The sequence below is a fragment of the Homarus americanus genome, unplaced genomic scaffold (genome assembly GCF_018991925.1).
Source record: "Homarus americanus isolate GMGI-L3 unplaced genomic scaffold, GMGI_Hamer_2.0 scaffold10204, whole genome shotgun sequence".
In the NCBI taxonomy this organism is placed as follows: Eukaryota; Metazoa; Arthropoda; class Malacostraca; order Decapoda; family Nephropidae; genus Homarus; species Homarus americanus.
Genome location: NW_024733875.1, coordinates 7,501 through 32,737, shown reverse-complemented (window position 1 = coordinate 32,737; position 25,237 = coordinate 7,501). Strand labels below are relative to the sequence as shown.

Below are 25,237 nucleotides of genomic sequence, written 5' to 3'. Positions count from 1 at the left end.
AACATGTGGGGTGACAATCAAGAACATGTGGGGTGACAATCAGAATATGTGGGGGTGACAGTCAGAACATGTGGGTTGACAGACCAAATGACAGTTAATATAACTCGAAAAATCAGTTAAAAAACAGTCACTGAGCAGACAGCCACTCAGCAGACAACCACTGAGCAGTAGCCACTCAGCAGACAGTCACCAGCATACAGTCACTCAACACACAGTCACTCAGCAGACAACCACTCAGCAGACACACTCAGCAGACAGTCCACCAGCAGACAGCCACTCAGCAGACAGCCACTCAGCAGACAGACCCTCAGCAGACCAACCCTCAGCAGACAGCCACTCAGCAGCAGTCCTCAACAGACAGTCCAGCGACAGCCACTCAGCAGACAGCCACTCAGCAGACAGCCACTCAGCATACAGCCACTCAGCAGACAGCCACTCAGCAGACAGCCACTCGAGAGATATCATGTTAGAGAGAGAAAGCCGATGTTACATTGCAGTAAGGGCTTAACCCATCAGTGCAAACATCTCATCTCCGACCAATTCATACACGCGTCCTTCCTGCAGCCAATCACAAACAAGACATTACTTCCATCAGCCAATCACAGACGAGACATTACTTCCTGCAGCCAACCACAGGCAACACATTACTTCCATCAGCCAATCACAAACGAGACATTACTTCCTGCAGCCAATCACAAACGAGACATTACTTCTGCAGCCAATCACAGGCAAGACATTACTTCAGCAGCCAATCACAAACGAGACATTACTTTATCGCAGCCCACAGACGAGACATTACTTCCTGCAATCCAGACGAGACATTACCTCCTGCTGCCAATCACAAACAGACATTACTTTCCTGCAGCCAACCCTGAGCCAAGACATTACCTCATGCAGCCAATCATATGAGACATTACTTCATGCAGCCAATCACAGACGAGATATTAATGCTTGCAGCCAATCACAGGCGAGACATCCCTCTTACAACTGACTAATCATAGATGGCACTGTACATGCCCCCTGCGCCCAATCAAAAAGTCCATTCCTTTTACAACCAATCAAATGAAAGATATGTCTCCTCCAGCCAATCACAGAGGAGATATCTTCTAGATAAATAAAAAAAAAAATTACCTCTTCTCATAACCAATCACAAGAGAGGTGTGTTTCCCTCAGCCAATCCGCTTCCAGTGAGATCATGACTCGGATTCTTTGAAGAGATTAGGTAGTCGTAGATTCGTATTCTCAAGGATTCATAAGTCGTGGATTGGAACTCCCAGAGATTCGTAAGTCATGGATTCAGACTATCAAAGATTCGCAAGTCATAGATTGGAACTCTTAAAGATTCGTGTGATTATATTCCCCTAAAGCACGAGACACAATAATGACTTTTGTAACCAATTTTTTTAACTATAATAAAGATGGCGTCTATATTCCACTGAGACTATAATGTGCCTAGATTTCTCTCAAGTGTGTGTGTGTGTGTGTGTGTGTGGGTGTGTGTGTGTGGTAGGTAAAAAAATGAGGAAAAAGACAGAAAAGGGGAGGATGGAAAAGGGAGGAGGAGGAGGAGGAAGACAAAATAAGACGGAAAAAGGAAGAGGTTAAAAAAGAGGAATAGAAGGAAGAAGAGGAGGAATAGAATAAAAAGGGAAGAGGAGGAGGTACAATACTCTAAATATTTATTTTATCTTTATTTTCTACAGACTTTCAGGTTACGATCATTGGAAAACAATAACAAAAAAGTTAGATAACAAACATGGAGAGGGCCATCACCGACACTAATAAATCAACCTCATCACCATGTGAGGAACCTGAACTATGGAGCCGCTGAGTGACAAACTAGACCAACAGAGTGAGGCTGGAAAAATAGAGTAATGTTGGCGTTAACCAGACAACGGGAGAGAGTGACCAGGCGCCAGGTGCCAACGAAACCATTGAGAGCGACCCAGGCGCCGGGGTGCCAACAGAGAGGAGACCATTGAGAGCGACCAGAGCGCCGGTGCCAGCGAAGCCATTGACGACGGGCGCCGGGGTGCCAACAGGGAGACCATTGAAAGGAGCGACAGGCGCCGGGGTGCCAACAGGAAACCATTGAAGCGTGAGCGCCAGGGTGCCAACAGGAGACCATTGAGCGACCAGGCGCCGGGGTGCCAACAGGAGACCATTGAGAGCGACCAGGCGCCAGGTGCCAATAGGAAACCATTGAGAGCGACCAGGCGCCGGGGTGCCAACAGGAGACCATTGAGAGCGACCAGGCGCCGGGGTGCCAACAGGAGACCATTGAGAGGCCAGGCGCCGGGGTGCCAACAGGAGACCATTGAGAGGCCAGGCGCCGGGGTTGTGGGGAGACCATTGAGGTGACCAGGCGCCAGGGGTGCCAACAGGGAGACCATTGAGCGGCCGGCAGGGATAGCCAGCCAAGAGCGCCAGGGGTGCTTAACAAGCGGAACCGTGAGGCCAGGCGCCGGGGTGCCAACAGGGAGACCACAGAGTGACCAGGCGCTGGGAGGCCAGGCGCCGGGGTGCCAACAGGAGATCATTGAGAGGTCAGGCGCCGGGGTGCCAACAGGAGACCATTGAGAGGCCAGGCGCCGGGGTGCCAACAGGAGACCATTGAGAGGCCAGGCGCCGGGGTGCCAACAGAAGGCTCGGAGTGACACTCGGTCAAAGCGGCCATATCAATAAATCCAGCTAACTTTACCCGCCCAGCCTCTCACATCTGCGCTCACGAGGTTTTCCAGATATTTTTTCAAAATGAACGGTGGAGACAAATCTTTTTGAGACGGGATGAAAGTAAGAAGACGACGGGGAAGGACGGCGCTGCAAACAGCTTAAACTTTGAGTGGGAGGAGTTTTTAATATTATGTGGAGAGTGGAAAGCTTTTATAAACTTTTCAGGCATAGATCTCCCTTAAAATGTAATGTATCATGGAACAGAGGCGTTCGAAGCGAGGCCTTTTAAAAAGTTTTTAAGCAAAAGATTTTCTCTGGGGGAGTAACCTCCGCATGGTGAACTGGAAATTTTGGCGCGAAACGAACCGATCCAAACAGGAGGGAAAGCTTGGGAAACTTGGGAGGGTCCGCCGGTCTCCTGTAATATTTCACGCATTGTTCCGAGAAGTTTTTTGGGAAAGGGTGATATATCAGTGAGGGTTTTGTGCATCAATATGAAGGCTGTATGGGGCCACACCCTGAGTACACAACACGAAGGAACACAAAGAGGGCAATATGGAGAGGGTTACTGGTGAGCTTCGTTCTGGTGTTGACGAACGCTGGAACGATCGTAGAGCCTAACTTAACGTCAATGAAGTTCTGTGTATCTAAATCAAAGCTCCCCTGAGGTCAGAGTTTGTATGGAACACACACACACGCACACACACAAGATATAGTGAGTGGTGGAGGTGGCGGTCTTCAGGGGCGATTTGAGGAAAAGAAAGGGAGAGCTTTTTGTTAGGAAGGGAAGGAGGAGGCGATATATCACTGGGGTTTTGTTCATCTGTATCAAGGTTGTGTGGCGCCATGCAGGTCGTGAGTGTAACACGGGAAATAATGGGAGCTGGTGGTGATGGGTGGTAGTCTTCGTGGCGGTGGTGATGGGTGGTAGTCGTAGTGGTGGTGGTGATGGGTGGTAGTCTTCGTGGTGGTGGTGGTGGTGATGGGTGGCAGTCGTGGTGGTGGTGGTGATGGGTGGTAGTCGTAGTGGTGGTGGTGATGGGTGGCAGTCGTGGTGGTGGTGGTGATGGGTGGTAGTCGTAGTGAGGTGGTGGTGGTGGTGGTGGTGGTGGTGGTGGTGGTGATGGGTGGTGGTGGTGGTGGTGGGGTGGTGGTGGGTGATGGGTGGTGGTGGTGGTGGTGGTGGTAGTGGTGGTGGTGGTAATAGTGGTGATGTTAGTTCAGGATGGTCTTAGGAGTCGACTTCAATACGGTATATAAACGGACTCCAGGCAACTCGACGTAACTGGTGGTGGTCATTATTGGGGCGAGGATTACACGCTTCATCGTCGTCAAGATTTATGACAGATGGGGAAGTGACACAATAAACGATTTACGGCCGTCACAGCTGTTAAAGGAGGCCTGGGGGGTGGAGGAGGAGGAGGGAAAATTTAAGACGTGTAGTATACCAGGGTGACATTCTGTGAGGTGAGGCGATCAGTCAGTCAGTCAGTCAGTCAATGGACGGTGAAGAGACCCGTTCCTGTGTAATGACTGAAAAGGTGTTGGCGGGACGGGGGAACGCTGATGAGTTTTTTTTTTTTAGGTTTAACAACTTTATTGACAAAGCTTGGAGTACAGTTTGCCTATTCTGAGTAATTCAGTCAGGTCTAGACACTGAGGGTCGTATCACTGTTCACTGCCACACAGGACAGAGGTTCATATACAGTATAAGTCATATTCTATCTGAGGACTAATCAGTGTGGACTAGCAGCAAATTTATGATAGACAGCAAGAATGTCCTCAAGCACTCCTGATTCAATGTAGTAATTACATAGTTCATTATACAATAAGCCAGGTGGCCTGAAGTCTTTGATAGTGTCACATTCAATAATATAGTGTTCAAGTGTTATGCTTTAAAGGTTTATCACAAAGTTTACAGCCGAGTGTTCTGGTGTGGGTACAGCGTCACTAACTTGCCAGATGTGTCTGTATCCTAGCCTGATTCTGGCCACGACTAGATCACATTGTCTGGTTCTGTCCTTGTGCTGGCCATAACGGTACATCGTGTTATGCTGGCCATACCGGTACCTATTGCGCTGGCCATACCAGTACCCCTTGTCACAAAATTTGTCATATTTACTAGTGCTACAACTGCCAGGTCTCTGCATTTCTCAGTTCTTCTAGATCAGAGTTCATGATTCTGACTTGAATGTTTTTAAGTACAGCATTGGACAGGCCAAGTTCACGGTCAATATTTTCTTTCTTACATGCCTCATTGGCCAGTCTATCAGCACGGTCAAGATACCTAATTCCAACATGGGACGGTGAGAATATGTTGATGATGATGATGATGGCGATGAGAGAGAGAGAGAGAGAGAGAGAGAGAGAGAGAGAGAGAGAGAGAGAGAGAGAGATGAAAATAATAAAAATATATAACAAACACGAAAAAAAGAGGGAAGAATAGGGAAAAAATTAACAATACTCACGACCATCGTCACCATTACACGCACCTGGGTAGAGAAAAATATATTACCATCTGGGCTAAGACTGACGGCCAAATAATAATAATAATAATAATAATAATAATAATAATAATAATAATAATAATAATAATAATAATAATAATAATAATAATAATAATAATAATAATGTACATAGGCCTAAACTAGTTATTACCATTACCAATTCCTTAATGTAATAATGGCTTAAACTTGTAAACAATCCCGATAAATACCCTTGTTGCTGCAATAATCGTTCGCCCACAACACCACCAGGGGGAAAAATTCTGTCAGTAGGTCAGTCAGTCAAGATGGACGATCACTGATATGCTAATCGCGCTTCATATGCATACTAGTACAGGTCGATTTAATACATAAATGTAGGGGTTTCAATTACTATGTATTTTTTATGGAGATGTATACAACGGGAAAGTCTATAGCAGTCGGTGATTCTCTCGGACGGTTCCACACACACACACACACGTGAGCTTTCAGAAGAGTGGGTGCGTTACATCTTAATGAATTACCACGGCTATAAATCAACTGCCTGAATGCTTCTACCCCACCCAGCCATCACTCTATGGTAGGGGGAAGTGCTATGGTAGGGAAATGCTATGGTAGGGAGGTGCTATGGTTAGGGGGAGGTGCTATGGTGGGGAGGTGCTATGGTAGGGAGATGCTATGGTAGGGGGAGGTACTGTATGGTAGGGGAGGTGCTATGGTAGGGAGATGCTATGGTAGGGGAGATGCTATGGTAGGGGAGATGCTATGGTAGGGAGATGCTATGGTGGGAGCCATGGTAGGGGAGGAGGTGCTATGGTAGGGAGGTGCTATGGTAGGGGAGATGCTATGGTAGGGGAGATGCTGCTATGGTAGGGGAGATGCTATGGTAGGGGAGGGTACCTTATGGTAGGGAGATGCTATGGTAGGGGGAGGTGCTATGGTAGGGGGAGATGCTGTGGTAGGGGGAGGTGCTATGGTAGGTTGGAAGCTACGTGACACCAGTGTCGCAGTGATTAATGAATGGTTCTGTTTTCACCCACCGCAACCCACACTACCAAGCCGCCCACAACCACCCATATCACCAGGCCGCCCACCGCAACCCACACTACCAAGCCGCCCACAACCACCCATATCACCAGGCCACCCACCACAGCCCACACTACCAAGCCGCCCACACCCACCCATATCACCAGGCAGCCCACCACAACCCACACTACCAGGCCGCCCAAAACCATCTCTCTCTTCCCTCCGTCTCTCTCTCTCTATCTCTCCTTCCTCGCTTTTCTTCCTCCCTCTCTCTCTATTTCTCTACCTTCCTCCCTCTCTCCCTCCCTCCTCCATCTTTTTATTTAACTGCTACGTCAGATTTATTCGTCTCATTACTCTGCCGTCTCGTTCCTCTTGTCCGCCACATTTCAATTCCTTCCTTTCCTAAATCTATTCCTTTATAGTTCACATTCTTTCAACTACATCAATTTCTTCTAGTTTTTTTGTTTGTTTTTTCTGTCTCTCTCTTCATTATATTTTATCCCTTTCTCCTGTACCCTCTCCCTCCTCCCCTACCACCTTCCTCCTACGGCGTAATCCTCCCTTCTCTATACCCTCTTCCTTCTCCTTTCCTTGTGTTTACTTCCCTTCTTTATCCAGTTATGTATCCTCCTAAACACCTCTCTCCAACAGCTACAGCCTTCCTCAGTCTGTCTGTCTGTCTCTCTGTCTGTCTCTCTGTCCTTCCCTACTTCCCTCTTTTCCCCCTATAATCACCCACCTCTCCCTCCCTCTCTCTTTTAATCATCCACCTCCTTTAATCTCCCTCCCTCCCTCCCTCCCTCCCTCCCTCCTTCATTCACCAACCTCTCCCTCTTTCCTTCTCCCACATTCATGGACGGGTGAGTTAAATGTAATCCAGAGCGGTAATTTAAAATCCAGGGTAAAATATCAGGGAGGAAGGGTGGGGGGTCTTAGCCCGCCCACACTCACCTCCCAAATGACCAATAACTCACTATTAATTTGCCCCCCTCTCTCTCTCTCTCTCTCTCTCTCTCCCTCTCTCTCTCTCTCTCTCTCTCTCCCCTCTCTCTCCCTCCTTCTTCCCATCCCTACCACTACTATCAACCACTTCTTCCTCATTGTCTCCATCACTACCATCAACCACCACTTCCCCTACCTTATCAACCAACATCTCTTACTCCTCACCCCCCGTCTCCTCCATTCCTCCTCCATCATCCATTATTCCCCATCTCCCTCATCTCTCTCTCTCTCTCTCTCTCCTTCATTGACCTTTCTCCCTCATCTCCGTTACTCTGATTTATTCTCCCCTCCCTCATCACTCCCTCACTCCCTACTTGCCTCCCCTCCTACCTCCCTCTCCCCTCCCTCATCACTCTCACACCCTCACTCACTCCCTACTTACTTACTCCCCTCCCTCTTCACCTCCAGCATCTCAACCATTCCTTATCCTCCCCAATTATCCATATACTCCTTCTTTCCTTCTCTTGCCCTCGTAAACCTCCCTTTCCTCCTCCTCCCCCCTCCTTGTCCTCCTACGCCTCCTGATCCTTCCCCGCTTCCTTCTTCCTCTTTCGATTAATTTACTTCCCTCTCCCATCTCTTCCTCCGACCCTCAACCGATCATTTGCCTGGCCTCCTCCCCCTACCCCCCCACCCTGCCACCTCCACCTGGACATCACCAAACACCAGACTTCCCCTTTTCACCCTTAAACCACCTTCCCTCACCTACCTCCCATCATCTTCGACTTCCCTTCACTCGATACCTTTCTTTAACCTCCTACCCTCTTCTCATCCCCTCTCCCCCCACCACCTCCTTCCTTCCTCTTTTTCCCCTCATCCTCACCTCACGACCCCTCAGATGGTGGTCGTGGTGTTTGGTTGTTTGTTTCGACTTAAGAATTTTTTTTTAAATTTCTGATGTATTAGTAATATTCCACAGTCTCTCTCTCTCTCTCTCTCTCTCTCTCTCTCTCTCAGCCAGGTTATGAGGTGTGCACAGGTGAAAGATACCCCTTCACCAGAACCACAGCCGAGATACATAGAGACCTGAGAATATAACCCATCAACCAGCAGCTGCACACCCTGGCCAGCAGAGTCTGGCAAAAGATAGAACGATCAGAGCAAGAACTCCTTCAAAGACTCCCACCAGATAACGACAATAACCATACATGGTTCCCAAAAAGTTACCAAATCTCAAAAGGTCCATTACCACCCCCAATCTACACGGCCAGGCAATAGACAACCTCCCTAGACCAGCATCCGCCAGTAGGGTCGGCGGAATATGAAATAAAGCCTCTAAATCACCCATATATTGGACAGGGTAGGCTGTCTAGTGCTGTACCGACAGACAATAACTAACCCATGACACAACCCTAACACACTATTACCTTAGCTAGGCGGTCATCCAGCCCTCTCTTACCTCCTCCTAAATTTCTTCAATTTCCGAACTATAACTTCCTTCCCCCACCTCTAATCTTCTTTCACTCCTCCTTTATCTATAAAAAGAAGAAGAAAAAAAGTGTGTGTGTGTTGACGATGCCTCACTCAGCTCACACCTTCCTCTCACCTCTACTGTTCCCCTCATTCTACCTTTCCCTCACTTCACCCCAACCTCTCTTTTCACACCTCCTCCCGAGATCAATTTTCCCTCACCCCTCCCCCAGACCAGCCCCACCTATGCCACTTCCCTCACCCCCTCCCCAGGTGGCCCCGCCCCACACCACAGTCACTTTCCTTCACCAGGATAACAACACAACTACACCATCGACGATGCATATCAAATCACGCCTGTCCACCCCTCCCCTCCCTCCTCTCAGTCCTCCCAATCCCCTACCCCACCCAGTCCCCCTCCTGTAGCAGTCTTTCCCTCCCACTCACCCTGGCCTTTCACTTCCCTCACTTATTTCTTTCCTCGCCCTCTTCGCTCCTCTTCCTCCCCACTTACTTTTCCCCTCTACCTGCTTCCCAGCCACTTCTTCCTCCCCCACTTTCTTTGCTCCCCTCCCCTCACAGGGCACTCACCAGGAAGCACCCTGCCAGGAAGCACCCCTCCCCTCATCAGGAAGCACCCCCTCCCCTCATCAGGAAGCACCCCTCACCCAGGAGGCTTACCCCCTCACCAGGAGGCACCCCCTCCCCTCATCCAGGAAGCACCCCTCATAGGAAGCACCCCTCCCCTCATCCAGGAAGCACCCCCTCACCAGGAAGCACCCCCTCCCCTCATCAGGAAGCACCCCCCTCACCAGGAAGCACCCCCCCCTCACCAAGGCGACATATCTCACCACAGCATCAGCCCCGTTACGGATCTGGTCTAATGGAATAAATAAACCATTAATTAAACGTCACTGATTACCCTGGCCAGTTGCTACCCGGCCCTCCACCCCCCCCGTCAATCACACGGAGTTATATATGGCTCACTAATACAAAAATATGTCCAAACACAAATAAAACAATTATTTGTGTTATCATTCATAATATTCGGGTTATATACAGTGTGTGTGTGTGTGTGTGTGTGTGTGCATTCCCGTCACTCACTCTTACTCCCCATTTTTTCTCTTACAAAGCAATTTCCTCTTCCTCCCTTCCTTCCTTTCTCTATCCCCACTCATCTGCTCCCCACCTCTCCTCACTCCTCCCCACCAACCAATCAGACAAGGGGACTCGGCCGCATAATGAGTTCAGTAAGTAATTTCGTCTCCCTCCGCCTGTTTGAAAGCTGCCACGCGGTAGTTAGCAGTCCCACAGGGCAGTTAACAGGCTGTCAGGGTGATTAGCAGGCTGTTAGGGGGATTAGCAGGCTGTCAGGGTGATTATCAGGATGCCAGAGTGATTAGCAGGCTGGTAGGGTAAGTAGTAGACTGTAAGGCAGGGTAGTTACAGACACTTAGGGTAGTTAAAGATAGTTAGCAAAGGTGTAAAGGTCGTTAAGATTGTTTGGGTTAACTACAGAAGACCTCGTTAAGATTTTGTTCTGGTCGTTAAATGTTGCGGTTCAGGTAACTAGTTATTGTTTTTGTGGTGATTTCATAACAGGTGGACATTTGACTGATGGTGATTAGGCGTGTGAGGTAGTTAAGGTGACTTGAAACTGTCATAGAGGTGTAGTCAAGAACTTTATGGTGAAGCGTAGTACACACACACACACACACACACACACACACACACACACACACACACACACACACACACAGAGGTTCCTTTGGAATCCGAGTAAATTTTGAGAAAAAAAATTACTACTATTACTACGGTTTTTATATGACTTCCAACCTCCCCTTATAGCCACCGCCGCTACTATTATTACTACTACTATTACATCCCCTTACAAAAACAAAATTAGAGCATTATTTACAAGTATTATGGTAAAATGTCTCAACACTATAGAAACACCTCAAACCGTGTTCCGTTTTCTGCTATGTTGCCAGAGTTACGAGATTATGCCTCGTTTAACAACATCATTAGACGTATTGCAAGTTGGTGAAATATGTGGGTGAAAAGACCTAATTCATCCCCAAACAACTTAAATAAACAAGTAAAGACTGTCAGGTGTAATGTAAATATTGAAGCAGGTTAATGAAGGTTGCTAGCACTCACCTGGATAGCATTGCCAGCGGTGGCTATCTCGTTTTCTATGCACACGTTTTCTATGCACACGTTTTCTATGCACACGTTTTCTATGCACACGTTTTCTATGCACACGTTTTCTATGCACACGTTTTCTATGCACACGTTTTCTATGCACACGTTTTCTATGCACACGTTTTCTATGCACACGTTTTCTATGCACACGTTTTCTATGCACACTTTTCTATGCACACGTTTTCTACACACAAGTTTTCTATACACACGTTTTCTACACACAAGTTTTCTATACACACGTTTTCTAAGTAGTTTGAAGTCCTAACCTTATCATCATTACCATCCTTGTTCATTAGGTCCTGATTTTCATTGGTGATAATTGTGTTTACATTTAAGCCACTGTATATAATGTTATTTAGGAACAGACACACAAGAAGATAACTCCCTCCTCCTGATTGGTCGTTGCTACGGTTTACTAGACTTCTAATTGGTAATTCCTACATCTCCAAAGCCCTGATTGGTCACTTCCACCATGTTCGGGTTAAAGCTTGTTCCTCTCACATTACTCAGTATATAATATAAATCTACCGGCGTTAACATCTTTTTTAACACATATAAAAGATAACTAGCAGAGGTAAGGACACGTGTTGCAAGTGGTGACACACACACACACACACACACACACACACACACACACACACACACACGCGTGCGCGCGCGCGCCGTAAAGCCAGTGTATATAATCAGTTTGATTACATTTAAAACAGTGACTCTGAACTGTCACTCAGGAAGGGTTGAGGCCGCTAGGAGACGGGGTCTGTCTAGTTGTCTATCTATGAAAACTCTACCCGTCTATCTACCTGTCTATCTCTCCATCTTCAACTCTACCTGTCTATCCATTCTTCTTCTACTGTACCTGTCTGTCTGTCTGTCTATTTGCCTATCCATCCATCCATCTCCATCAGGTCTTATCCGAGAGAATCTTTCACAATCCTCAACTCAGCCAAAGATCCTGACCGGCATATTCATCCTACTCCCTCACCTCTCCGGACTCCCTCGCCTCTTCGGACTCCCTCACCTCTCCGGACTCCCTCACCAAGTCATTACTCACACGAATATATTACCCACCACCAGTCCCACCACAACCACCTCCAGTCCCCCTACCCCCACCACCAGTCCCCCCACCTCCAGTCCCCTACCCCACCACCAGTCCCCCACCTCCAGTCCCCCCTCCCCCAGTCCCCCCCCACCACCAGTCCCCCCCCACAGTCCCCCACCTCCAGTCCCTCTACCCTACCACCAGTCCCCCCCACCCCCACCACCAGTCCCCCACCCCCACCAGTCCCCTACCCCCAACACCAGTCCCCCACCCCCAGTCCCTACCCCTACCACCAGTCCCACCACAACCACCCCCAGTCCCAACCCCCACCACCAGTCCCCCACCTCCAGTCCTCTACCCCTACCACCAGTCCCCAACCCTACCACCAGTCCCCCACCCTACCTCCAGTCCCTAGCCCCAACACCAGTCCCCCACCCCAGTCCCCCTACCCTACCACCAGTCCCACCACAACCACCTCAGTCCCCCTACCCCAGTCCCCCCACCTCAGTCCCTCTACCCCTACCCAGTCCTCCCACCCCCACCACAACCACCTCCAGTCCCCTACCCCCACCACTAGTCCCCACCCCGCCACCAGTCCCCACCCCAACCACTAGTCCCCCCCACCCCCACCACTAGTCCCCCACCACCAGTCCCACCACAACCACCTCCAGTCCCCCTACCCCCACCACCAGTCCCCCACCTCAGTCCCTCTACCCCTACCACCAGTCCCCACCCCCCTCCAGTCCCCCCACTCCCCACCCCTAGTTCCCCACCCCAACCCCCACCCCCCACCAGTCCCCACAACCACCTCCAGTCCCCCCTACCCCCGCCACCCCCTCCAGTCCCTCTACCTACCGCCAGTCCCCCCACCCCACCACCAGTCCCCTACCCCCAACACCAGTCCCCACCCCCAACACCAGTCCCTCTACCCCTACGACCAGTCCCCCACCCCCAGACCCTACCTCCACCCACGTCACGTCCTATCACAACACCAGTCCCCACTCCCCACCTCAGTCCCCTACCCCCACCACCAGTCCCCCACCTCCAGTCCCTCTACCCTACCACCAGTCCCCACCCCCACCACTGATCCCCTACCCTCACCACCAGTCCACCCACCCCCACCACCAGTCCCCCCCACCCCACCACTCCCCAACCCCACCACCAGTCCCCCACACCCACCACCAGCCCCCTCCCACCCCGGCAGGTGTTTCATTACAAGGTAAGTTGTGGTAGCAGGATGCGAAACAATTAAAACTTGTGAATTGCAGCAAGCATCACTAGGTGGACAAGATGGCAGAGGTGGGGCAGGTGTGATGGGGAAGGTGGAGGTGAGAGCTAGGTATGATGGGGAAAGGTGAGAGGGCAGAGGCAGGTGATGGGGAAGGGAGGAGTGGGACATAAAGCTTCAACAGAGACATAAAGTTCCAACAGCGACATAAAGCTCCTAGAGAGCCATAAAGCTCCAACAGAGACATAAAGCTTCAACAGAGACAAAAAGCTCCAACAGACACATAAAGCTCCAATAGAGACATAAAGCTCCAAGAGACATAAAGCTCCAAAGAGACACATAAATCCAGCAGAGACATAGAGCTCCAACAGAACATAAAGCTCCAACAGAGATATAAAGCTCCAACAGAGACATAAAGCAACAAGAGACATAAAGCTCCAACAGAGACGAAAGCTTCAACAGTGACATAAAGCTGCAGTAACATAAAGCTCAAGGACATAAAGCTCCAAGAGACACATAAGGCTCCAACAGAGACAATAGAGCTCCAACAGAGACATAAAGCTCCAACAGAGATATAAAGCTCCAACAGAGACATAAAGCTCCAACAGAGACATAAAAATCCAACAGAGACATAAAGCTTCAACAGTGACATAAAGCTTCAACAGTAACATAAAGCTCCAAGAGACATAAAGCTCCAAGAGACACATAAGGCTCCAACAGAGACATAGAGCTCCAACAGAGACATTAAGCTCCAACAGAGATATAAAGCTCCAACAGAGACATAAAGCTCCAACAGAGACATAAAGCTCCAACAGAGACATAAAGCTCCAACAGAGACATAAAGCTTCAACAGGCATAGCTTCCAGTGACATAGCTCAAGAGACATAAAGCTCCAAGAGACACATAAGGCTCCAACAGAGACATAGAGCTCCAACAGAGACATAAAGCTCCAACAGAGATATAGCTCCAACAGGACACAAAGCTCCAAGAGAGACATAAAGCTCCAGAGAGACATAAAGCTCCAAGAGAGACATAAAGCTCCAACGAGACATAAAGCTCCAACAGACATAAGCTCCAAGAGACATAAAGATCCAACAGAGACACAGCTCCAAGAGAGACATAAAGCTCCAAGAAGACATAAGCTCCAAGAGAGACATAAAGCTCCAACAGAGACATAAAGCTCCAAGAGACATACATCCAGAGACATGCTCCAACAGGACACAAAGCTCCAAGAGAGACATAAAGCTCCAAGAAGACATAAAGCTCAAGAGAGACATAAAGCTCCAAGGACATAAGCTCCAACAGAGACATACAGCTCCAACAGAGACACAAAGCTCCAAGAGAGACATAAAGCTCCAACAGAGACATAAAGCTCCAACAGAGACATAAAACTCCAGTAGAGACATAAAGCTCCAACAGACATTAAACCTAGAGAGACAAAGCTCCAAGAGAGACATAAAGATCCAACAGAGACATAGCTCAAGAGAGACATAAAGATCCAACGGAGACATAAAGCTCCAGGAGACATAAAGCTCCAACAGAGACATAAAGCTTCAACAGAGACATAAGCTCCAACAGAGCCACAAAAGCTCCAACAGAGACATAAAGCTCCAACAGAGACATAAAGATCAACAGAGACATAAAGCTCCAGGAGACATAAAGCTCAAGAGAGACATAAAGCTTCAACAGAGACATAAAAGATCCAACAGAGACATAAAGATCAACGAGACATAAAACAGGAGAAATAAAGCTCCAAGAGAGACATAAAGCTTCAACAGAGACATAAAGCTCCAACAGAGACATAAAGATCCAACAGAGACATAAGATCCAGGAGAGACATAAAGCTTCAACAGAGACAAAACTCAAAGAGAGACATAAAGCTTCAACAGAGACATAAAGATCCAACAGAGACATAAAGATCCAACAGAGACAAAGCTCAGGAGGATATAAAGCTTCAACAGGACATAATCCCAGAGACATAAAGATCAGGAGACATAAAAGCTTCAACAGAGACATAAAGCTCCAAGAGAGACATAAAGCTTCAACAGAGACATAAAGATCCAACAGAGACATAAAGATCCAACGGAGACATAAAGATCCAACAGAGACATAAAGATCCAACGGAGACATAAAGATCCAACAGAGACATAAAGCTCCAACAGAGACATAAAGATCCAACAGAGACACAAAGCTCCAACAGAGACATAAAGCTCCAACAGAGACATAAAGCTCCAACAGAGACATAAAGCTCCAACAGCGACATTAAGCTCCTAGAGACAAAGCTCCAAGAGAGACATAAAGATCCAACAGAGACATAAAGCCAACAGAGACACAAAGATCAAGAGAGACATAAAGATCCAAGAGAGACATAAAGCTCCAAGAGAGACATAAAAGCGAGACAGCAACATAAAGCTCCAAGAGGACATAAAAATCCAACAGAGACAGATCCAACAGAGACATAGCTCCAACAGAGACATAAAGCTCAAGAGACATAAAGCTCCAAGAGAGACATAAAGCTCCAAGAGAGACATAAAGCTCGAACAGCAACATAAAGCTCCAAGAGAGACATAAAGATCCAACAGAGACATAAAGCTCCAACAGAGACATAAACCTCCAACAGAGACATAGCTCCAGGAGAGACATAAAGCTCCAAGAGACATAAAGCTCCAACAGAGACATAAAGCTCCAACAGAGACATAAAGCTCCAACAGAGACACAAAGCTCCAACAGAGACATAAAGCTCCAACAGAGACATAAAGCTCCAACAGAGACATAAAGCTCCAGGAGAGACATAAGTTTAGATGACAAAAACATATTTACGGGCGAGAGGCGTCAGGGTTCCTCACATGACTTACTGCTAACAGGGGCTTCCAATATGTGCGGCCATGGAGGACACTTTGGAAATTGAACACTGTAGGAAAATTAAAATTCTAGCTGTGAGGACGATCAAGTAAAATTGGGTATCTTCTAGAAAAGGTGTGTCTGTCTGTCTGTCTGTCTGTCTGTCTGTCTGTCTGTCTGTCTGTCTTCAGTTATCGTGTGTTCAAGTGTTGCTTTCTTATACAGTTATCATATTCCTTCTTGTTACCTGTCCATCTCTTTTCACCTGTCCATCTCTCTTTTTCACCTGTCCATCTCTCTTTTTCACCTGTCCATCTCTCTTTTCCTGTCCATCTCTCCTTTCACCTGTCCGTCTCTCTCTCTTCGTCTGATTCACCTCACTACCCACCACCTGACCCACCTTCAACTCTTTTGTACACATCCCTCTTCATCTTCAGAAGAGAGAGAGAGAGAGAGAGAGAGAGAGAGAGAGAGTGTGGACGGGAGGAGGAAGACCACCTACCACCATCACCACTACCAGTCACCACCACTATTATCACCACCACCATTATCACCATTACCACCATTATCACCACTACCACCACCATTACTACTACCAACCACCACCACTACCACCATCACCACTACCAACCACCACCACCACCATTATCACCACTACCATCATTATCACTACCACTCCAATCACCACCACTATTATCACCACCACCATTATCACCATTACCACCATTATCACCACTACCACCACCATCACTACTACCAACCACCACCACGACCACCATTATCACCACTACCTACTACTACCACACACACAAGGCGGCGGAGTGAAACGGGTTGGTGTGTGTGACTTATTTCGGTCATGCTCAGCCGACCCTGTAGAGAGAGAGAGAGAAGTAAATCATTCACCCAATCATTCAACCAGTGAGTCATGAGAAGCGTTCATAGGGCTGACTAACGCATCTGAATACTTTGATAGTAACCCAACAGTCGTAGTGCATGTCCAGTGAAAGTCCCTCCTCCCTCACTCTCCCTCCCCTCCCATCCTCCCCCTTCCTCCCCTCCACTCTCCCTCCTCTCCTCCCTCTCTCCCTCCTCCCCTCCACCTCCCTCCTCCTCCTCCCCCTCCTCCCCTCACCTCTCCCTCCTCCCCTCACTCTCCCTCCTCTCCTCACTCTCCTTCCTCCTCCTCCCCCTCCTCCCCTCACTCTCCCTCCTCCCTCCTCCCTCCTCTCCTCTCCTCCCTCCTCTCCTCTCCCTCCTCCCTCCTCCCCTTCCTCCCCTCCTCTCCCTCCTCTCCTCACTCTCCCTCCTCCTCCTCCTCTCCCCTCCTCTCTCTCCCTCCTCCCCTCCTCCCCTTCCTCCCCTCACTCCTCCTCCTCTCCTCCTCTCCCTCCTCTCCTCCCCCCACCTCCTCTCTTCTCTCTCCCTCCTCTCCTCCCCCTCCCTCCCCTCTCCCCTCCTCCCTCACTCTCCCTCCTCCCCTCCTCTCCCTCCTCCTCACTCCCCCCTCCTCCCTCACTCTCCCTCCTCCCTCACTCTCCCCACCTCCTCCCACTCTCCTCCCCTCACTCTCCCTCCTCCCCTCACTCTCCCTCCTCCCCTCACTGTCCCTCCTCTCCTCCTCTCCCTCCTCTCCTCCTCTCCCTTCACTCCCCTCCTACCCTCCTCTCCCTCCCCTCACTCTCCCTCCTCCCTCCTCCCCCTCCCTCCCCTCCTCCCCTCACTCTCCCTCCTCCCTCACTCTCCCTCCTCTCCTCCCCTCCTCTCCTCCCCTCTCCTCACTCTCCCTCCTCTCCCTCCTCTCCCCCTCCTCCCCTCCTCTCCCTCCTCCCTCACTCTCTCCACATCTTCCCTCACTCTCTCTGTTCTCTTCACTCTCTCCCACTCCACCTCTTCCCTCACTCTCCTTCTCTCCTCCCTCCTTCCTTCAATCTTTCTCTTTCCTCCTTTCATTCTGTCTCCCTCCTCTCCTCATCAATCTTTCTCTCCTCTCACCCCTTCGCTAACTATTTCCTGGCCCATTTAGCTTTTCTCTTTCTCTCCTTCTCCTTCTCCTTCCTTCCTTCCTTCCCTTACACACGCTCTCTCTCACCTCCTCCCTTCGCTCTCCTCTCCCTATTCACTCACTTCCCCTCATCACGTTCTTCATTATGCCCTCCTTATTCTCATTATCTCCCTTCCTTCCTTCCCTTTATCATCATCTCTTAGTTCACACACACACACACACACACACACACACACACACACACACACACACACACACACACACACACACACACACACACCTAAATCTATTTCTTCTAGAGTTTTTTTTCCGTCGTCGTCTGTCTGTCTGTCTGTATGACTGTCATGTGTCTACCTGTGTCTATATGCCTGTATGTCTGTGTGTCTGTCAATCTGAATACCTGTCTGTGTCTGTCTATTTTGTATGCCTGCCTGTTTGTCTGTCTGTCTCTGTATGGCATGTGTGTCTGTGTCTGTCTGTCTGTGCCTGTCTGTGCCTGTCTGTGCCTGTCTGTGCCTGTCTATCTGTCTGTGATCCCGTTCAGCCCCCGTCACACACATTTATTTACAAATAGTTTCAAGTAAACAAACACCTCACTTCTCTCCACCTCCTACCTCTCCCTCACCTCCTACCTCTCTCTCACACCTCCTACCTCTCCCTCACACCTCACTACCTCTCCCTCACACCTCACTCTCTCCCTCACCTCCTACCTGTCCCTCACACCTCACTACCTCTCCCTCACACCTCACTACCTGTCCCTCACACCTCCTCTCTCCTCACACCTCACTACCTCTCCCTCACCTCCTACCTGTCCTCACACCTCACTACCTCTCCCTCCACCTCACTACCTCTCCCTCACACCTCCCACTACCTCTCCCTCACACCTCACTACCTCTCCCTCACACCTCACTACCTCTCCCTTACACCTCCCTACCTCTCCCTCCCACACCTCCTACTTCCTCACACCACCACTACATACCACCACCACCTACATGCCACCAGCCACCACCGACATACCACCACCCACATACATCCCACCACCTACATACACACCAGCCACCACCTACATACAACCAACCACATACCACCACCCACCACCTCACATACCACCACCCACATGCCACCACCCACCACCTACATACCACCACCCACCACCTACATACCCACACCCACCACCTACCACAACCACCTACCACCTACATACCACCAGCCACCACCGACACCACCACCCACGCCACCACCACCACCTACATACACCACCCACACCTACATACCACCACACCACACCACCACCTACCACCTACATCAACCACCTACCACCTACATACCACCAGCACACCATACCACCAACCACATACCACCTACCAGGACACCATATTCCTCTAGAATGACAAGGCAAGGATTTCAATTCACAAGTTTCTCGCCTCCGTCTAAGTTGTTTGTCTCTTATTTATGTCAGAAAGTTTTACACAACACCTTGGTACAATAGTTTATGTTAGCTTTTCGTCAACACTTTTCCAGTTTGTGTCCCAAAGTTTTGTTAGATATAAAAGGAAAAAAAGACTGAGTTGCTGTTGTGTGTGTGTGTTTTATGTGTGTGTGTTTTGTGTGTGTGTTTGTGTGTGTGTGTGTGTGTTTGTGTGTGTGTGTTGTGTTTTGTGTGTGTGTGTGTGTGTTTTGTGTGTGTGTGTGTGTGTGTAATAATAATAATAATAATTAACAGTTTATTGAAAAGTTCTGCAGCGAAGGCTGAAAATATACTTGGACATAAATGACTTATTACATACATTGGTGGTTTAACAAAAGCCATTAGAAAATTGAAGGAACTACAGTGAACATACAGATTAATGTAGGTGTTGAACCTTAAACACGTAGTGTAGTAACTCCCTCCGAAATGGTGTTAGAGAGGGACCTCACGTCGTGTGTGTGTGTGTGTTTTTGTGTGTGTGTGTGTGTGTGTGTTTTGTGTGTGTGTGTGTGTGTGTGTGTGTGTGTTTTTGTGTGTGTGTGTGTGTGTGTGTGTGTGTGTGTGTGTGTGTGTGTGTGTGTGTGTTTTTTTGTGTGTGTGTGTGTGTGTGTGTGTGTGTGTTTTTGTGTGTGTGTGTGTTTTGTGTTATGTGTTTGGTTACAGTAGTACACAAGGTCAAAAGCAACATATTCTTATCTGGTGATGAACAAGATGGGCGCAACAAACCACCAAGTCAACACAGCTCATAGTTGACAGACAGGCGGACGGACAGATGGACGGACGGACGGACGGACAGACGGACGGACGGATGGATATTATGTAAATCAAATTGGCTCTATATATGCATTCCGGCAAGCTGTAGATGACTTACCGTGACAATAATTCATGTGGTCACGGCCTTCATCCAACCATCACACGAGGCAATAAAAATGTCGACTGGTTGAAGGTTTATCCACAAAGAAGAAAATATTACACTTCGATATTATTGGTGTGGCGGGTCGGTGGTGTCGCACGGTGGTGTGGCGGTCGGTGGTGTTGCGGGCCGGTGGTGTGGCGGGTCGGTGGTGTGGCTGGCCGGTGGTGTGGCGGGTCGGTGGTGGCGGGTCGGTGATGGCGCGCCGGTGGTGTGGCGGGTCGGTGGTGTGGCGGGTCGGTGGTGTGGCTGGCCGGTGGTGTGGCGGGTCGGTGGTGTGGCGGGTCGGATGTGGCGCGCCGGTGGTGTGGCGGGTCGGTGGTGTGGCGGGTCGGTGGTGTGGCTGGCCGGTGGTGTGGCGGGTAGGTGGTGGCGGGTCGGTGGTGTGGCGGGTCGGTGGTGGCGGGTCGGTGGTGTGGCGGGCGGTGGTGTGGCGGGTCGGTGGTGGCGGGTCGGTGGCGGGTCGGTGGTGTCGCGGGCCGGTGGTGAGGCGGTCGGTGGTGTGGCCCGGTGGTGTCGCGGGTCGGTGGTGTGGCGGTCGGTGGTGAGGCGGGGCCGGTGTGGCGGCCGGTGGTGAGGCGTCGGTGGTGTGGACTGGCCGATGGTGTCGCGGGTCGGTGGAGTGGCTGGCCGGTGGTGTGGCTGGTCGGTGGTGTGGCTGGTCGGTGTGGCCCGATGGTGTCGCGGGTCGGTGGAGGCTGGCCAGTGGTGAGGCGGTCGGTGGAGTGGCTAGCCGGTGGTGTGGCTGGTGGGTGGAGTAGCTGGTCGGTGGTGTGGCTGGTAGGTGGTGGCTGGTCGGTGGTGTGGCTGGTCGGTGGTGTCGCGGGTCGGTGGAGTGGCTAGCCGGTATGGCGGGCCGGTGGTGTGGCTGGTCGGTGGAGTGGCGGGTCGGTGGTGTGGCTGGTCGGTGGTGTGGCTGGTCGGAGGTGTGGCTAGTCGGTGGTGTCGCGGGTCGGTGGAGTGGCGGGCCGGTGGTCTGGCTGGCCGGTGGTGTGGCTGGTCGGTGAGTGGCTGGTCGGTGGTGTGGCGGGTCGGGTGTGGCGGGTCGGTGGTGGCGGGCCGGTGGTGGCTGGCCGGTGGTGTAATCACTGGTTACGCCAATAACATCCTGGATAACTTTACCTTCTATATGTTATAATTTATACTAGGATCATCCTCCACTCACCCAATCCCACCCGAGGCGATAGTCCAACAGAGTCCTACATAACCCCACATAGCCCACAGAGCCCTACAGAATCCCCACATAACCCCAGAACCCCACAGAATCCCCACATAGCCCCCAGAGCCCTACAGAACCCCACAGCCCCAAGAGCACCACAGACCCCACACAACCCCAGAGCCCCACAGAATCCCCACATAACCCCAGAGCCCACAGAATCCCCACAGCCCCAGAGCCCTACAGAATCCCCATAACCCCAGAGTTCACACAGAACCCCACACAGCCCCCAGGCCCAGAATCCCCACAACAACCCCAGAGCCCTCACAGAACCCCACACAGCCCCCAGAGCCTACAGAACTGCAACATAACCCCCGTACCCCACACAGAATCCCCACATAGCCCCAAGAGCACCACAAAATTCCCACATAACCCCAGAGCCCTACAGAATCCCACACAAACCCCCAGAGGCCCACAGAATCCCCACACAGCCCCCAGAGCCCTACAGAATCCCCACACAACCCCCAGAGCCCTGCAGAATCCCCCACACAGCCCCCAGAGCCCACAGGATCCCCACATAACCCCAGAACCCTACAGAATCCCCACATAGCCCCAAGACACCACAGAATTCCCACATAGCCCCCAGAGCCCTCAAGAGAATCCCCCACACAACCCCCAGAGCCCTACAGAATCCCCAGAGAGCCCCACAGAGTCTCCAACAGAGCCCCCACACCCCACAGAGAGTGACACAGTAGGTGAGCTGGACTGATTACCACTCCGGCGTGCGAGAATATGAATGGAAGATATTAAGGTGAATTTCTACTCTAGGTGACGTGAACAATTTATAGCCCGCCCAAATATTTACTGTGTGAGTTATGGGCGTTTTAATTGAGAGAGAGAGAGAGAGAGAGAGAGAGAGAGAGAGAGAAAAAAAAAAAAAAAAAAAAAAAAAAAAAAAAAAAAAAAAAAAAAAAAAAAAAAAAAAAAAAAAAAAAAAGAGAGAGAGAGAGAGAGAGAGAGAGAGAGAGAGAGAGAGAGAGAGAGAGAGAGAGAGAAATAAACACAAGAGAGAGATAGAACATGGACGCTAAAATAGAAGAAAAAACAACTGAAGCGTGTGTGTGTTGTGTGTGTGTGTGTGTGTGTGTGTGTGTGTGTGTGTGTGTGTGTGTGTGTGTGTGTGTGTGTGTGTGTGTGTGTGTGTGTGTGTGTGTGGGCCACCAAACATAACGCTGGCCACAAACATCTTGTAATACTCTGGTCTGCCTGCCATGAAAGAACTTGCTATATATCTCTCAACAATATATGTCCCTCTCTGCTATTTTTCGCTTCCAAGTTTAAATGAGGAGAGATTTTGAGGACACACACAACACACACACACAACACAAAACGTGATAAAGACTAAAGAGTAAAATAAAATAAAGTTGAAAGAAAAAATCGGCTATCGGCAGTTATTAAGAAAAGACCCTCCTCCTCCCCAACTCTCCTTCCTTCCTCCTTCAGTCCTCTTAAATTTCACCATCCTCCTCCCTGCCACGTCTATATCAATCTATAATTACTGTCCCGTGAACGAAGGCACCGAGAGAATTTTCATTGATATGCAAATCTGGCTGATGGAGGCGAGCGGCCGCTGCCTCGTCCACTCCAACTCTCATCTTTTGTGGCGGCGTCAACCATCACGGCGAGAATAATATATTATAAACAATACGCGTCAGCCGCTCAACTCTTGACCATAAATGACCATCAATTAACTCAAAATCCAAACTGGAATATTTACGAAAGCGTGACGAGAGTGCCGGCGACGTGATGAGTGTGCCGGCGACGTGACGAGGGTGCCGGCGGCACAGAGTGCCGGCGGCGTGACGAGAGTGCCGGCGGCGTGACGAGAGTGCCGGCGGCGTGACAGAAGTGCCGGCGGCGTGACGAGAAGTGCCGGCGACGTGACGAGTGCCGGCGGTGCACGAGAGTGCCGGCGGGGTGACGAGCGCAGTGGGGCGATGAGAGTGCCGCAACGTGACGAGAGTGCTGGCGGCGTGACAAGAGTGCCGGCGGCGTGACGAGAGTGCCGGCGAGGATGACGAGAGTGCCGGCGACGTGACGAGAGTGCCGGCGACGTGACGAGAGTGCCGGCGACGTGACGAGAGTACCGGCGACGTGACGAGGAGTGCCGGCGACGTGACGAGAGTGCCGGCGGGTGACGAGAGTGCCAGTGGGGCGACGAGAGTGCCGGTAACGTGACGAGAGTGCGCCGGCGGGCGACGAGAGTGCCGGTGACGTGACGGAGTGCCGGCGGCGTGACGAGAGTGCCGGCCACGTGACGAGAGTGCCGGCGGCGTGACGAGAGTGCCAGTGGCGTGACGAGAGTGCCAGTGGGGTGACGAGTGCCAGGTGGGGTGATGAGAGTGCCGGCGGTGTGACGAGAGTGCCAGTGGTGACGAGAGTGCCGGCGGCGTGACGAGAGTGCCGGCGACGTGACGAGAGTGACGGCGGAGTGACGAGAGTGCCAGTGGCGTGACGAGAGTGCCAGTGGGGTGATGAGAGTGCGGCGACGTGACGAGAGTGCCAGTGGCGTGACGAGAGTGACGGCGAGTGACGAGAGTGCCATGGCGGACGAGAGTGCCAGTGGGGTGATGAAGAGTGCCGGCGACGTGACGAGTGACGGCGGAGTGACGAGAGTCCCGGACGACGTGACGAGAGTTACGGCGGCGTGACAGAAAGTGCCAGGTGACGGAGTGCCGGCGGTGTGACAGAGAGTGCCAGTGGTGACGAGAGTGCCGGCGGCGTGACGAGAGTGCCAGTGGGTGACGAGAGTGCCGGCGGCGTGACGAGAGCAGTGGGTGACGAGAGTGCCGGCGACGTAACGAGAGTGCCAGTAGGGCAGAAAGTGCCGGCGACGTGACGAGAGTGCCGACGGCGTGACGAGAGTGCCAGTGGGGTGACGAGAGTGCCGGCGACGTAACGAGTGCCGGCGACGACGAGAGTGCCGGCGGCGTGACGAGAGTCCCAGTGGGGTGACGAGAGTGCCGGCGACGTAACGAGAGTGCCGGCGACGTGACGAGAGTGCCGGCGGCGTGACGAGAGTGCCGGCGGCGTGACGAGAGTGCCAGTGGGATGACGAGATTGACGACGACGTAACGAGAGTGCCAGTGGGGCGACGAGAGTGCCGGCGGCGTGACGAGAGTGCCGGCGACGTAACGAGAGTGCCGGCGGGGTGACGAGAGTGCCGGCGGGGTGATTTATACCTTCTGCTGGTACCCGAAAGCGGATCCTCTAATTTTCCCCCACTTATAACTGCTTATCTGATGACGTGCGTTCAATTAAGGGGTAGTTAGCTTGAGTTAGGTTAAGGGTTACGTCGAATTAAGGCAGTTAGCTTGAGTTAGGTTAAGGGTTACGTCGAATTGGGTAGTTAGCTGAGTTAGGTTATGGGTTACGTCGAATTAAGGGTAGTTAGGCTTTTAGGGTTAAGGGTTACGTCGAATTAAGGGTAGTTAGCATGAGTTAGGTTAAGGGTTACGTCGAATTAAGGGTAGCTTGAGTTAGGTTAAGGGTTACGTCGAATTAGTGGGTAAAGAAGGAGTTAGTTAAGGGTTACGCTCGAATTAAGGGTAGTTAGCTTGAGTAGGGTTAAGGCGTTATCGAATTAAGGTAGTTAGCTTGAGTTAGGTTAGGGTCACGTCGAATTAAGGTTAGCTTGAGTTAGGTTAAGGTTACGTCGAATTAAGGGGTAGTTAGCTTGAGTTAGGTTAAGGGTTACGTCGAATTAAGGAAGAAGCTTGAGTTAGGTT

General features: G+C 50.7%; 1 protein-coding gene across 1 annotated transcript; it reads left to right on the top strand.

The window, feature by feature from the left end:
• The first annotated feature begins 20,968 nt into the window (after nucleotides 1–20,968).
• Nucleotides 20,969–22,059, top strand: LOC121870083 (putative uncharacterized protein DDB_G0291608). The gene is made up of 2 exons (XM_042371857.1): nucleotides 20,969–21,073; nucleotides 21,547–22,059. The coding sequence occupies exons 1-2, from the start codon at nucleotides 20,969–20,971 to the stop codon at nucleotides 22,057–22,059; spliced, it is 618 nt and encodes a 205-aa protein (XP_042227791.1).
• The last annotated feature ends 3,178 nt before the right edge of the window (nucleotides 22,060–25,237 follow it).